The sequence below is a fragment of the Oncorhynchus tshawytscha genome, linkage group LG30 (genome assembly GCF_018296145.1).
Source record: "Oncorhynchus tshawytscha isolate Ot180627B linkage group LG30, Otsh_v2.0, whole genome shotgun sequence".
Lineage (NCBI taxonomy): Eukaryota > Metazoa > Chordata > Actinopteri > Salmoniformes > Salmonidae > Oncorhynchus > Oncorhynchus tshawytscha.
This window is the reverse complement of record NC_056458.1, coordinates 9,990,403-10,005,362: the sequence shown is the minus strand read 5'-3', so window position 1 is coordinate 10,005,362 and position 14,960 is coordinate 9,990,403. Positions and strand designations below refer to the sequence as shown.

At 44.1% G+C, this 14,960-nt stretch overlaps 2 protein-coding genes and 5 non-coding genes across 7 annotated transcripts; all 7 read left to right on the top strand.

The window, feature by feature from the left end:
• Positions 1–790: 790 nt before the first annotated feature.
• Positions 791–6,263, top strand: LOC112228784 (trimethyllysine dioxygenase, mitochondrial-like). The gene is made up of 7 exons (XM_024394426.2): positions 791–1,444; positions 2,549–2,725; positions 3,156–3,435; positions 4,299–4,418; positions 5,040–5,276; positions 5,631–5,769; positions 5,956–6,263. Exons 1-7 carry the CDS (start codon positions 1,270–1,272, stop codon positions 6,085–6,087), a joined length of 1,260 nt encoding a protein of 419 aa, XP_024250194.1. The 5' UTR covers positions 791–1,269; the 3' UTR covers positions 6,088–6,263.
• A 2,192-nt stretch (positions 6,264–8,455) lies between these two features.
• LOC112228786 (H/ACA ribonucleoprotein complex subunit DKC1) lies at positions 8,456–14,917 on the top strand. The gene is made up of 15 exons (XM_024394429.2): positions 8,456–8,561; positions 9,379–9,440; positions 9,567–9,653; positions 9,993–10,084; positions 10,306–10,490; positions 10,604–10,668; positions 11,062–11,188; positions 11,319–11,449; positions 11,720–11,863; positions 11,975–12,095; positions 12,299–12,417; positions 12,527–12,630; positions 12,960–13,005; positions 13,295–13,462; positions 13,884–14,917. Exons 1-15 carry the CDS (start codon positions 8,498–8,500, stop codon positions 13,947–13,949), a joined length of 1,581 nt encoding a protein of 526 aa, XP_024250197.1. The 5' UTR covers positions 8,456–8,497; the 3' UTR covers positions 13,950–14,917.
• Positions 9,704–9,914, top strand: LOC112229158. The gene has a single exon (XR_002950134.1). It is a non-coding gene; the product is annotated as a small nucleolar RNA SNORD17 (small nucleolar RNA).
• Positions 10,134–10,213, top strand: LOC112229150. Its single transcript, XR_002950126.1, has one exon. It is a non-coding gene; the product is annotated as a small nucleolar RNA SNORD83 (small nucleolar RNA).
• Positions 10,762–10,972, top strand: LOC112229159. Its single transcript, XR_002950135.1, has one exon. It is a non-coding gene; the product is annotated as a small nucleolar RNA SNORD17 (small nucleolar RNA).
• Positions 11,507–11,645, top strand: LOC112229153. Its single transcript, XR_002950129.1, has one exon. It is a non-coding gene; the product is annotated as a small nucleolar RNA SNORA36 family (small nucleolar RNA).
• On the top strand, positions 12,150–12,227 carry LOC112229149. The gene has a single exon (XR_002950125.1). It is a non-coding gene; the product is annotated as a small nucleolar RNA SNORD83 (small nucleolar RNA).
• Positions 14,918–14,960: the final 43 nt, after the last annotated feature.

The window sequence follows — 14,960 nt, the reverse complement described above, 5'->3', positions numbered from 1 at the left end:
ACCAGAGGGAGGCAGAAGCAAGCACGAGAACTGGAAGACTTACGCCTCGATCACACAGACAGAGCTTTGGCATTCTGGTACACCAGAAGTACATTCATTTCCACACGCCTTGATCACACCGACAGAGTAGGGTGCATTCTGGTACACCAGAAGCACATTCATTTCCAATGGAACGCTGCGTTTGCTTTGCAGCATTGCAGAGGCAGTTGCAGTGTATTCTGTGTGGGGCATACGTTATGCATCAAACTGTATGTGTAGAAGGATTGCCAGAAATGGTAGCAAAAGGTGAATGTTGAACTTTTATTCCACACATATCCAGATGATACTGCGTACCATTTTTGAGGAGGCCTCTCTCGGTGTGATCGAGGCATTATGTCGTGTAGCCCTGCTCAGACGTAGCATGCATCAACCAATTGTTGTGTGGCACGTCATTGACTGAGTCATCAAGTGACAGTTTGATATAAAATATGATGTGGTTAGTTGATATGTAAAATACCCATCCACGTGTGGAACGCCTCAATCACACTGACAGTGTTATTTAATTTTGGTACACCTAAAGTACTTTCATTTCCAATGGAACGCTGTGTTTGCATTGCATTGGCAGTGCGTTCTGTGTGGTGCATAAATTCGATTTTTAAAACGTATGCATAAAACTGTATGCGCAGATGGCTTAACAGAAATGGTAGCAGAATGTGTATGTTGTACATCCAGATGATGCTGCATACCATTTTGCACAATTTCACTGCTGGTGTGATCAGGGTGTAAAATCTGACATGCGACAGCAACGCCTGGGCAGAGGAACGCGACCTCAAACCGTTCTGTCCCTATTTTATAGCTGTTATACTAGCAGTTCTCAGCGTCAATGTTAGCAAGGTACGAGGCCAAAGTTTACAATACTGCAACGCTAGCCAGCAAAGACTATAAACTACTAGGAAAAATGGAGCAAACTTGTTTAATAATTAAACCCCGCAATTGTCATTGTGGGTGTTGATCGAAGCAGAAGAAGGTCCACGAAATCTGAATTACAACCAAGTCACTGTGCTGCTATCAACAGTTGACTGGAATCCACGCGAGATCTGTTCTGTGAGCATTGTATACTCAGATTATCAAACCATACGAGTTGATTTGTTCTCAATCAAAACAAATAAGTAAATCGGCGAATTTTTCATTTGTGCAGGAGTTTCTGACGCGAATAATCCACATCAACTGCTATATATAATTGTGCATCTGTCCAGTGTTCCATCTAAACCGATTTTACATGAACAGATAATGGCTTTGGCTCGGGTGTTTTTCCGTTTACATGGCTATTTGCGACCCATATCGAAAACACAGGCTCCTTTGGTCTCCCGACTCATACGGACCCAGAATGAAGCGAGGTATTGGCAGTGTACTGCTGCTCCACAGTCGACGAGTTGTCACTGGCAACTTCAGGAAGAATGCCTTGGTGAGTGTCTTGACTATTGTTTTTTAATTTTTTTTTTTTTAAAGCTGCGCTTCCCTTTACCAAAGGCTATGATTATTTGGCATTTAATTCACTCTAGTTTTCTATGTGTTTGTTATTGAAGTTCAAGTTGTTCATATCAAAAACAATTTTAATCGTCTCGTGCCTCGTAAACAACAGGTGTGGACTAACAGTGAAACTGCTTCCGGGCCCTTCCCAACAATGCAGAGAGAAAGAAAATAGAGAAATAATAAAAAAGTAAAACACGTAATAATAGCTTACCAATGAGTAACGATAACTTGGCTATATACCAGGGGTATGAGTTATTTGCTATATACCAGGGGTATGAGTTAATGGAGGTAGATATGTACAAGAATACTGAACAAAAATATAAATGCAACGATTTTACTGAGTTACAGTTTATATAAGAAAATCAGTCCATTGACTGATGGGGGGGGGGCACACAATGCAAATAGTCTGGGTAGTCATTTTGATTACCTGTTCAGGAGTCTTATGGCTCGGGGGTAAAAACTGTTGAGAAGCCTTTTTGTCCTAGACTTGGCACTTCGGTACCGCGTGCCATGCGGTAGTAGAGAGAACAGTCTGTGGCTGGGGTCTTTGACAATTTTTAGGGCCTTCCTCTGACACCGCCTGGTGTAGAGGTCCTAGTTGGCAGGCAGCTTAGCCCCAGTGATGTACTGGGCCGTACGCACTACCCTCTGTAGTGCCTTGCGGTCGGAGGCCGAGCAATTGCCGTACCAGGCAGTGATGCTCTCGATGTTGCAGCTGTAGAACCTTTTGAGAATCTCAGGACCCATGCCAAATCTTTTTAGTTTCCTGGGGGGAATAGGCTTTGTCGTGCCCTCTTCACGACTGTCTTTGTGTGTTTGGACCATTCTAGTTTGTTGTTGATGTGGATACCAAGGAACTTGAAGCTCTCAACCTGCTCCACTACAGCCCCATCGATGAGTGGGGGCGTACTCGGTCCAATATTGGACTTTAATCTGGTACATTGGTTAGAATAGTGTCTGGACCTGACACTTGACTAGGCCAGTTTCCATATTATACACTAATATTTACTTATAAATCTAACATTTGAATCTCCAGAGCTCAGCTATGGAGGACTTGTGATGCACTTTGACTATGTGTGGCTACGGGATCATTGCCGCTCTGCCTCCTGCTACAACAGCAAGACCAACCAGAGGAACCTAGATACGTCACATGTGGAGCTGAACATATGTCCCGCCAACACCAGGGCGGATGATGAGAATCTCTTCCTCACATGTAAGTCTTGGTTTGAAGATTGCTTTTCTCAACTAAGAGAAAGCCCACATTGTGAAGTAGCCTGGAACTTGACCACTGCCAATCCTGAGATAGTTACTGCATTGTTCAGGGAGACCTTTGCCTCTTGTAAAAGGCTATAATGACATACTGTAGACAGTGCAGACATTGCTACCATATGATTTATTTCACACTGTAACCATTAAATCCCTTACTCTGGGTGCAATCAGTCATTTCATTTGAGGTCGTATATCTAGGTCTGTTTGATGTCGTCAAACTCTAAATCCATTGCACGTCATTTGATGTTTTTTTTATTTCAGCCCATTTCCTTTTTGGCAGCACTGTGATATATGCACCTATTGCTACTCATCATTATTTGGAACAGTTATTGAATGTATAATAGAAGGAATTGCCTTTGATTTGTGTACCCCAGGGCCCGATGGTCATGTGACAAAGTACAACCTGAGTTGGCTGGCTCAGAACAGCTATGAGAGACAGAAGCAGAGTGCCATGCAGCCACGCATCATCTGGAACTCTGACATCTATGCCAATGCCAAGGTGTCCCCTGCCAATTGGGACAAGTTTATGACCTGTGACGATGAACTGAAGAAGTTCCTCAGGAACTTTCTGCTGTATGGCATTGCTTTTGTGGAGGGTGTCCCACCAACTGTTGAGGCCACAGGGACTGTTACCCAGAGGGTCAGCCTCATCAGGTACTGGCCTCTTAGGGAATGGGAAGTGGGTGTTCAGGGGTCTTAAAAGTAGCTGCATACCACCCACCACAATACATACAAACAGAAATGGTTTTAGAATGGGAGATTATTTAATAAGGGTTAGCTTGTTACGATGCTTGTGTTAAAGCAACAGTGCATTTTAAAAATGTATTTGACCTTTGTTTAACTAGGCAAGTCAGTTAAGAACCCATTCTTATGTACAATGACGGCCTAGGAACAGTGGGTTAACTGTATTGTTCAGGGGCAGAATGACAGATTTTTAATTCAATCTAGCAACCTTTCGGTTACTAGCCCAACGCTCTAACCACTAGGCTACCTGCTACAGGGAAGATGTTGGTTTCCTTAATTAACAACAAGCCCTTGATACTTTTGCCAAGTGAACATGCACAACAAACTTTTCTCAGCACTTAGAATGGAGTGTGGATTTGTCAAAGAGGAGAAGAGAGAGTAGTGGTACTGCCTTCTCATTAATCCACCAGGTTCATTGAGGACTCCATAGGTGGTGTGGTTTTGAAGTTTCCAATGCCTGAACCAGCACACTAATCCCTCTTTATACTAGACTCTAATTTGGGGTGACGAGGAGGGAAGGGAGGGAGGAAGCAATGTGTTATAAGAAATGCATTGCACATGGTTGCCAGATGAGGCCATTCTTCTAGTCCACTAACACTGTTTGGCCATCAGAAGTAATCGCCCTCCTTCTGACACCCCAAAGAAACAAAAGATAACTCTTTGGAGTAAAGTTGCCATTATAAACATGTTTGAATTGCTCTTGTATAGTGTTGTCGATATTCTTTTTGAGACGGCAGACTCTACTTTGTGTTTTCATTCCTGTTTCCTATTAGGGAGACTATGTATGGCAAGATGTGGAACTTCACTTCAGATTTCTCCCGAGGAGACACTGCCTACACCAAACTGGCCCTGGACCGTCACACAGACACCTCATACTTCCAGGAGCCTTGTGGGTACGTATTCAGAAGATGTTCACACACGGATGGGTGTTAATTGTTTGAGTTATCATGGCAGGTCAATTTAGCACGGCAGCACACATGCTGATCTGTATCTTGGTTAGGTTGAGATTCCTCTTCAGATGCAGACACGTTAGACATCTATGTAGGTTATTGTGTTAGGTGAATACAATGATGTGGTCCTCTGTAGCTGAGTTGAGAGAGCATGGTGCTTGCTACGCCAGGATAGTGGGTTCGATTCCCAGGACCACCCATACTTTAAATGTATTGCACGCATGACTGTCAGTCACTTAGGATAAAAGCATCTGCTAAATGGAATATATATTGTTAGTTAAATGGACAGTTTTAACAACAGGTTCAGCATTGTGGAACAGGCCATTCCTTTTGGAAGCTGCAGTTTGACACTGTTTCAACACCGGTTTATGGCTTTTTTTAACTGATAAGATGCAAGGCAGATGCACATTGCTATGGCACAGATTTCTTGAATCTTGATAAAACAAGATATAGTGTGATAGGCTCCACCTTGGTGTCCCATGAAATTACAGGGCAATGCGCCATCTATTGGGCATTTCATCACATCATGTGACTTACTTTGATGCCATTGACTTTGAATTACAGGATCCAAGTGTTCCATTGTCTTAAACACGAGGGAACGGGAGGAAGAACACTACTCGTGGATGGATTCTATTCTGCAGACCAAGTACTCCAGAAGACACCTGACAACTTTGAGCTGCTAGCACGGGTGCCTATCAAGCATGAGTACATTGAAAATGTCAGCGACCACCGCAACCACATGATAGGCATCGGCCCTGTGCTCAACGTGTATCCCTGGAACAATGAGGTGTACATGATCCGGTATGACCAGTCTGTTTTCATTTGAGATGTGAATGTCTCCCTGAATGTCTTGCTTTAAACATATCTTCCATTGTCATCTTAGGCCATACAACCTCTAACCAGTATTTGTTAGCTATTAATTCATAATGTTGTACACATTTGAGAAATGCTACACCCATCAATATGAATTAGGTCCCTTGGGACGGTTCTTTGTGGGAAGCTCAGGATCTTTTGCTCATAATAAAAAATAATAGTGTATACAGCGTAACACTTGTTAATCCAGAGCTAGATCCTTTGAGCTCAATGTTATGAATATTTAATCTGATATTGAGGATTAATATGGTATCACTTCCTGCTTGGTTGCCTCTCTCACAGATACAATAACTATGACCGGGCAGTCATAAACACTATCCCCCATGACGTTGTCAATCGATGGTATGTGGCTCACAGACAGTTGACCACAGAGCTGAGGAAGCCAGAGAATGAGTTGTGGGTCAAACTGAAGCCTGGAAAGGTAAGGAAAATGAGATGCCTTTTCATTGATCTCGACAGAAAGGATTCATCACTACATGTTGATATAAGGGGGGTGGGGGAGTGGGGGTGGGGGACATTCTGAAACCAGGATTGGGTTTCAGGGGATGGGTAATGTACTACAAAATCATACACAAACAATACAGTATGTTCCCTCTTTTTCTGGTAGGTTCTCTTCATTGATAACTGGCGTGTCTTGCATGGTCGGGAGTCCTTCACAGGCCTGCGGCAACTGTGTGGCTGCTACCTGACCAGAGATGACGTCTTGAACACTGCCCGCTCCCTGGGTCTGCAGGCCTGAGTGAAGAAGAGTCTCCAGCCAAAAGCTGCAGTATTTTGGAGATAAAAGCTGCAGCCCTGCTTCTTCAGAATACCATATTATTAAATCAAATCAACAACAAAAAAATCACAGGTGCCGAATACAACAAGCCCTTAACCAACAATGCAGTTCAAGAAATAGAGTTAAGAAAATATTTACGAAATAAAGTTTAAAAAATGTAATCAAAAAGTAACACAAGATATTTACATAACAACAACAAGGCTATATACAGGGAGAACCGATACCGGGTCAACGTGTGGGGGTACAGGTTAGTCAAGGTAATTTGTAAAGTGACTGCATAGATAAGTAACAGTGAGTAGCAGCAGTGTAAAAACAAAGGGTGGGGGTCAATGTAAATAGTCTGGGTGGCCATTTGATTAATTGTTCAGCAGTCTATGGCTTGGGGGTAGAAGCTTTTAAGGAGCCTTTTGATCCTAGACTTGGCGTTCCAGTACCGTTTGCCGTGCGGTAGCATAGAGAACAGTCTATGGGTGACTGGAGTCTTTTACTATTTTTAAGTGAAGAACATGGACTGTGATCTGCATTATGCATGCATATGCTCTTGTGAGAACAACATTCATGTTTTGAACTGGAACTTAACATATTGAGATGTTTAACATATTGGCTTTGTTTTAGGGATTCGTTTCTAATCTTAAAATATTATAGTATGTCTCAATCACTACATAGCACTTTTACCAGACATTTTTGATGAATGTATTTAGGAACTTTTGCCTTTTTCAATACCCTTTTTCTTGATTTGATTGAATAATCAACCCTTATCCCAGTCTGCTGTTCCCACATGCTTCAAGAGGGCCACCATTGTTCCTGTTCCCAAGAAAGCTAAGGTAACTGAGCTAAACGACTACCGCCCCATAGCACTCACTTCTGTCATCATGAAGTGCTTTGGGAGACCAGTCAAGGACCATATCACCTCCACCCTACCTGACACCCTAGACCCACTCCAATTTGCTTACCGCCCCAAAAGGTCCACAGACGGCGCAATCACACTGCACTAACCCATCTGGACAAGATGAATATCTATGTGAGAATGCTATTCATCGACTACAGCTCAGCATTTAACACCATAGTACCCTCCAAACTCGTCATCAAGCTCAAGACCCTGGGTCTCGACCCCGCTCTGTGCAACTGGGTACTGGAATTCCTGATGGCCGCCCCCAGGTGGTGAGGGTAGGTAACAACGTCTCCACCCCGCTGATCCTCAACACTGGGGCCCCACAAGGGTGCGTTCTGAGCCCTAGCCCTACCCTCTCAGTAGTGGAGAGGGTAGTAAGTTTTAAGTTCCTCGGCGTACACACCACGGACAAACTGAATTGGTCCACCCACACAGACAGCGGGGCGAAGAAGGCGCAGCAGCGCCTCTTCAACCTCAGGAGGCTGAAGAAATTCGGCTTGTCACCAAAAGCACTCACAAACTTTTAGAGATGCACAATCGAGAGCATCCTGGCGGGCTGTATCACCGCCTGGTACGGCAACTGCTCCGCCCACAACCGTAAGGCTCTCCAGAGGGTATTGAGGTCTGCACAACGCATCACCGGGGGCAAACTACCTGCCCTACAGGACACCTACACAACAACCACCCGAGCAAAGGACAACAACCACCCGAGCCACTGCCTGTTCACCACGCTATCATCCAGAAGGCGAGGTCAGTACAGGTGCATCAAAGCAGGGACAGAGAGACTGAAAAACAGCTTCTATCTCAAGGCCATCAGACTGTTAAACAGCCACCACTAACATTGAGTGGCTGCTGCCAACATACTGACTCAACTCCAGCCACTTTAATAATGGAAAAATTGATATATAAAATGTGTCACTAGCCACTTTAAACAATGCCACTTAATATGTTTACACACCCTACATTACTCATCTCATATGTATATACTGTACTCTATACCATCTACTGTATCTTGCCTGTGCTGTTCTGTACCATCACTCATTCATATATTTTTATGTACATATTCTTCATCCTTTACACTTGTGTGTGTATAAGGTAGTTGTTGTGAAATTGTTAGGTTAGATGACTCGTTGGTTATTACTGCATTGTCGGAACTAGAAGCACAAGCATTTCGCTAGACTCGCATTAACATCTGCTAACCATGTGTATGTGACAAATAAAATTTGATTTCTATTGGGTGGCTCTCTTTTGTTGTCAAGCAAAGACAGACTGACATGCATTAAAATGTATCCAGCATCAAAGGAACATTTATTTTTTACGAGTGTCATGCATTCTTTTATAGTTTAATGGTGTTATGTTATCACAAAATGTTGAACTCTAATTAGTTGAACTCAAATGTCATTTTTTTCCCGTTCTGGTGATTCTAGAATGAACTATCGCGTGGCTTGAATGGGAGGTAGCGCTTTTTCCTGAAAAGTCATGCGCATTGAACACACGTGTACCCCTCAGTCTCATTGCACACCGAAGATGGCGGACGTTGAAAGTAAGTGGTCTGCAGCCCGTCTTTGCACAGCCTAACGGTACTATTTATATAGCTGGCTACAAGTGCTACGCAATGGGAGGTGTGTGAAGGATGTGTAGCTAGTTACGATGTTTATTTACTTGGAAATTGTTGCATGTTTTTAGCAGCACTGCTGCACCCTCAACATGGAGGCATGGTCAAATAGGCGGCCACGTTCGCAATAGCCTTTGCTGATCTAGTGTAAACCGTGTGACTATCCAACTAGCTAGGTCTATGGCATATTTATTTACCTGCGTATGCTCCCAGATGGTTTTGCAACCTTGCCGAATTTTGTTAGCAAAATGGCCAGCTAACTTTAGTTAGCTTAGCAAGTCGTAATAAGTAGCTAACTGTAGTAAGTTGCAAGTAAATTAATATAAACATGTTCAGTTAACTAGCTCGTTAATTTGGCATATCCGAGTTATGTGGCTGTTTGTAGATATACAGGTTGCTGTGAACGCTGGCATAGTACCTCGTTTGGTCAAATTGGCCGTAAAGGCCTATTTTTTTTTTTTTATACCATGTGCAGGCCGTGTCGGCCACGTGGGTGTGCCTTACCAAATCCAGTGTGGGCTTCCAATGATGGATGACTTGAACTACCGATAATTCTTACTCGTTATGTAACGATTTCTTCGTTGTCTGAAATGGCTCACAATAATGGTATGCGTATGGAGGTGAGATCTATTAGTTATCAACCACCACCTCTGAAAACGGGGGATCCCCCTGTAGATAAACGTCATGCCATGGAACGAAAAATGTAGTGAGTAGTAACGTGTATCTCTCTGTTTTTGCTTTCAAGTGAACTCTGCCAAAAAACAGAAGAAGAAGAAGGAAAAGACAGTTTCTGATGATGACGTTGGGGTAAGTCCTTATTATAATTGTTATGCTCCAGTTGGCTAAAAGCTTCTCACTGTTATAGATTCAAATGGTATGAAAATGGTAGTGTGTATTTTCCTAAATATATATATCTATTTTTATTTTTTACAGGATATTCAGGAGAGTGGTGATTTCCTCATCAAACCAGAGTCCAAAGTTGCCAGTCTGGACACATCTCAGTGGCCATTGCTGTTGAAAGTGAGTTTTCTTTGTGCTTGTCATCTATCTGTAGAAGCAGGATGCTGTATCTGAAGTGATGAACTTGTTTATCCATTCGCTGAGTGCTGCTGGGCCCTGGCATTGCAGCCTCCTGTGTCTGTTCTTGACTCAGGGGGTTCAGCGGCCTGACTCGATGCTTTTGTCCCCAGTGTTCTACTGGGGGTAACTGTTGGGGCAGGTGTGCTGATGCGTTTGTCAAGGGCCCGGTCACAACTAAGACGAGCTTAAACTCCTGATCACATGCACGTCCCTTTGCGGTTACATTTAGTTATTTGTAACTGTAATTAGTTTGTTTAATTCTAACTCGTTGTGTTGCAGAATTTTGACAAACTCAACATTCGGACAGCTCACTACACACCTTTGCCAAATGGCTCAAACCCTTTGAAGAGGAGCATTCAGGATTATGTTCGGTAACCCTTGGTTCTTAATTATTTTCTTCTGTGTCAAATGTTTTATGAAGCCACATGATGAATGTAAATAGATTGCACTAGCACTATGTGCAAAGATGACTTCTTATCTATCACCCTTGTCTGATGGCTCTACGTGGATGCATTTGAAAGTATTGACGTCTTGTCTGTGATTTCATTTTGCTCCTCTTCTCTAACCCCATGTCGATCCATGTGATGTGCAGGACAGGCTTCATCAACTTGGACAAGCCTGCAAATCCCTCCTCTCATGAGGTGGTGGCCTGGATCCGACGTATCCTGCGAGTGGAGAAGACTGGCCACAGTGGCACCCTGGACCCCAAGGTGACTGGCTGCCTCATTGTGTGTGTGGACAGAGCCACACGACTGGTCAAGTCCCAGCAGAGTGCAGGTGAGTCACCTTGTAAACCCAACCCCTTCCTGCTCGGACTGTTTACCTCCTGCTGGTTATGTAAACACATTAAGATTGGCCACTCCTTACTACTCTTCTGCCGTCTGTTTCAGGCAAAGAGTATGTGGGAATTGTTCGGCTGCACAATGCTATTGAGAATGAGCACACACTTGCTAGGGTAAGTTAATAGTTTGTCTTATCTTAGCATGGCTCAGCGTTTTAATTTAACTGTAAAATTATACCTTTTCATATGAAGGTTTTTGACATGGATGTGAGATGATGAACGTGTTTATCCATTCTCTGAGTGCTTGCTAGGGTCCTGCTTTCTCTGTGGTGCACATGTCTGTTTTAGCCATGAGTGTCTGCTGTGTCCCGGGATCCACTCTGCCACCTCAGTGTTCTACTGGGGCAGTTCATGCTGGAGACAGGGGCAGGACTGGAGGGCCCTGCGATAACAAAGACGAGTTGACACACCTGATCACACATTAGAAAGGAAATGGGTGATATACCCGTGTTTTGGGAGTTCGTGGTTAATCCAACACTACTTTTTTCTCTCGTTTTTTTCTTTTAGGGAATTGAAACCCTCACAGGTGCTTTGTTCCAGCGACCACCTCTCATCGCAGCCGTTAAGCGCCAGTTGAGAGTTAGGACCGTTTATGAAAGCAAACTCATTGAGTACGACCCAGAGAGGAGATTGGGTAAGGAATCTAATGCATTATTTCCTCATGCTCTGGGGGGGCGTACTTTTAATACATGAAATTCCAATTCAATATCATTAAACTAGAAGCTGTTAGCATAGAGATAATAAACTAACCGTGCTTGTTGTAGGTATTTTCTGGGTGAGCTGCGAGGCGGGGACCTACATCAGGACCCTGTGTGTCCATCTGGGGCTCCTCCTTGGTGTTGGTGGTCAGATGCAGGAGCTGAGGAGAGTTCGCTCTGGTGTTCTGGGCGAGAGGGTGAGTCGCACCTCTTTCTCAATCCTTTGGCTGTGTCTTGTCAGTGGTTAAATTGAAGTCCAATGTGTTGAGTTCAGCTCTGGGCCTCTCCCCAGTTCCGGTAATTATTCATTGGCACAGAAATGGCATAGTGGCTCTGAGTAGGAAGTAGACATGCCCAGCCACTTAATTCCACTCTAGCCAGCATGTTATGGAAATTATATTTAGGCCTGTGTTCTGTTTGTGTCATGTATTTTAGACTCCATCAATGTTGGAACTTGTTCTCTGCAGGACAACCTGGTGACCATGCACGATGTGCTGGATGCTCAGTGGCAGTATGACCACAACAAGGACGAGACGTACCTGCGCAGAGTCATCTACCCACTGGAGAAGCTTCTGGTGTCGCACAAACGTTTGGTCATGAAAGACAGTGCAGTGAGTGATTTCGGCCTTGTAATTGATAGTCTGGGTGTCATTTTCAAACTGACCTTGTTTAGAGGACTGAACATGTCTTTAAATAAACTGTGTGGTTTATTTTCTCCCCAGGTGAATGCGATCTGCTATGGAGCGAAGATAATGTTGCCTGGTGTCCTACGATATGAAGATGGCATCGAGATGAACCAAGATATTGTGGTGATAACAACCAAAGGAGAGGCCATTTGTATAGGTGAGCAATAGAAATATGCTGTTCTGCAAAGCAATTGGGAGGTTTTTCCAAAAGGCCACATGATGATCTCATAGGCGGCATTAGCGCTTTGTGCAAAGATGACCTATTATCTATCACCCTTGACTGATGGCTTTGAAAAACCACATTTTCTCCATATACATGTTTTATGTTCATGTCTCAAGTTTCCCCCTTTGATTTTTCAGCTACTGCCCTCATGACTACTGCAGTGATCTCCACGTGTGACCACGGTGTCGTGGCCAAGATAAAGAGGGTCATCATGGAACGCGACACCTACCCCCGCAAGTGGGGCTTGGGGCCCAAGGTATCACCTCTTGTGCAAGTTACTGGAAGTCTTCCCATTTTCCAACTTTATGCTTTTAGTGCACATTGTTATTCTTCTTACTAGTAAGATTTTGATTTGTAATGAACAGGCCAGCCAGAAGAAGATGATGATCCAGAAGGGACTGCTGGACAAACGCGGCAAAGCCAACGACAGCACTCCATCAGACTGGAAGGATGGCTACGTAGATTACAGGTGTGAAGCCAGTCTAACAGGCACTTGATAGAGCAGTGGTGTTGAAACCTACATGTTCTGATTCTAGTCAGCAGACGGTTATCCCTTTCTGGTCTGCCCCGTGGTCTCTGAGGGAGTCAGTCTGCAACATCAACCCTCATAGCTCAGCAGAGGTCCTGTCAAATGTTCTGCATGTCTGGCAGCTGAGCTGTGTGAACATGCATAGCTATTATTTCCCACCCATGTGGGTTAAACTTGTGAGGAACTTGTTGACTAGTTTGTGGATGTATTTGTAAATTAAATAAGGTATGCGTCTGAAACGGTGAGACATGTTGCCTTCTCATTTTCAGTGCGTCCAAGCCCAAGGCTGAAGAAACCGGCAATGGGGACGCAAAGGTATGCTAACATAAGTTTATACTCTGGTATTACTGGCCACAGGAGGCTGCTGAGGGGAGAACGGCTCATAATTATGTCAGGAACGGAGCAATGGAATGGCATCACACACCTGGAAACCGTGTGTTTGATACCTTCCACTAATTCCGCTCCAGTCATTACCACGGCCCTGTTCTCGCCAATTAAGGTGCCCCCCACCTCCTGTGGTATTGGCACATGCCAAATAAGCAGTTTATTCCACATAAATTTAAGCTTGTGAGATGGACTAAATGACAATTTCTCAATCTTTCAGAGGAAGAGGGAAGACAGCGATAGTGATGCTGCGGCAGCCTCTGCACCTTCCACTCCATTGGCAGAAGACCCCAAGAAAGAGAAGAAGAAGAAAAAGAAGGAAAAAAAGCAAAAACTGGAGCACCCAGCTGCAGAGGCGGCGGAGCCAGCAGCAGAGACAGAAGGAGAGGTGGGTTTCTGCTGCTGGCCAGACTGGACAGCTGTATAATCTTGTGGCTAGAGAAATTCTGGTCGTAGCAAGGGACATACTGACTTCATGTTTTTCGGCTGTAGTTTTTCAGTAACTATACTGGTAATGTACAGTGAGTTAATAATGTGCCATGCCTACGAGTGCACAACCAGTGCAGACAGTTATCCCTTTCCAGCCTGCCTGTGGCTTCAGAGGGAGTCGGTCTGCTACATTATTGGGGGTGTGAGTCATTCGAGCATGTGAGCATCCGGTCATGTTGGGGTCCTTACATTTTCCACATATACTTTGTTAGCAAGTCACTACAGCCAACATGCACTTAAACTGCAGAGAGCATTTTCCCTTAGAACTTTGAATTGCTTTCAACATTTACCCAAAGAATAACAAATCTCCTTATGCGCAGGTGGGCGAGAGTGCCAGGAAGAAGAAAAAGAAGAAGAAGAAGGAAGCAGATGCAGAAGCGGAGTGAAGAGCTTATGGACAATGAAAGGACCATAGAATTGTGAGGGTCCAGAATGTGTGCCTGCAGATATTTATCCTACAGATGCAGCAGGTGCTGAAGAGACAGCAGGCGGGGCAAGAACCGAGTACAACATTTTTTGTTTTGTTAATCTGTCCAGAATGACCACAAATGGCAAATCATAAGGGGCTAGTCTTGTGATCATACGGTTGTGACATCTCAACTAGAGCCATTCAGGCCCTACCCATGCCTGTGACATTCAGTCTACCCATATCCGGGACTTTCAGGCCTTTACCCTACCCAGGCCCGATTGCTGCTTCCAAATTTAAAGCCCGGCCCTACCCGAAATCAGAAGTAACTTCCTCTGTTAATAAATCCATGAGCGACTTCTCTCCGTCACTCAGTCCCTGGGCACAAGGCAGCTGGCTCTACATGCACTCTGTGAATATCCACAGCAGCGGCTCCACTTAAGCTTCTCTGCTCAATAATCGAGACCTGTTAAGTACTTTTGTCACACAACTCCAACTCAAGGAACATTTATTTTCTGTGAAATAAATCTCTCCTGGTGTTTATTTGCGGTTGAAGCACTTCTGACACAATGTTCAGACTTTAGTCTGATGTGACTAATGTGCAGCAGAGCACTAGCAAGTGGGCCAGCTTAACATGTTAGTGATCAATTTAGTGATACCATACCCTAGTTATTTTATGAGGGAAAACACAGGCCTAAACCTGATGTATAATGTCGTGGTTGGGTAGCAGAGCCCTGATTTCAACAATCCCTGTATGACCTTGCTTTTGTACTCAAATCTTGTTTTTACGTGTTTTAACTACTGTCCCTATGTGGACTTTGGTTTACTCTGGGCGTACCCTCGACTGTGTGAAATGCCATGGGCATTTTTTTTTTTATATTGTACTGTAAATACAAATGAGCTGTAATCATAAATTGACATTTGAAATGAAATGGTTTTTGTTATGCTGCCGCTGTCCTGTCTACCCAGTGTCTAGGATCTGAGGCTATTT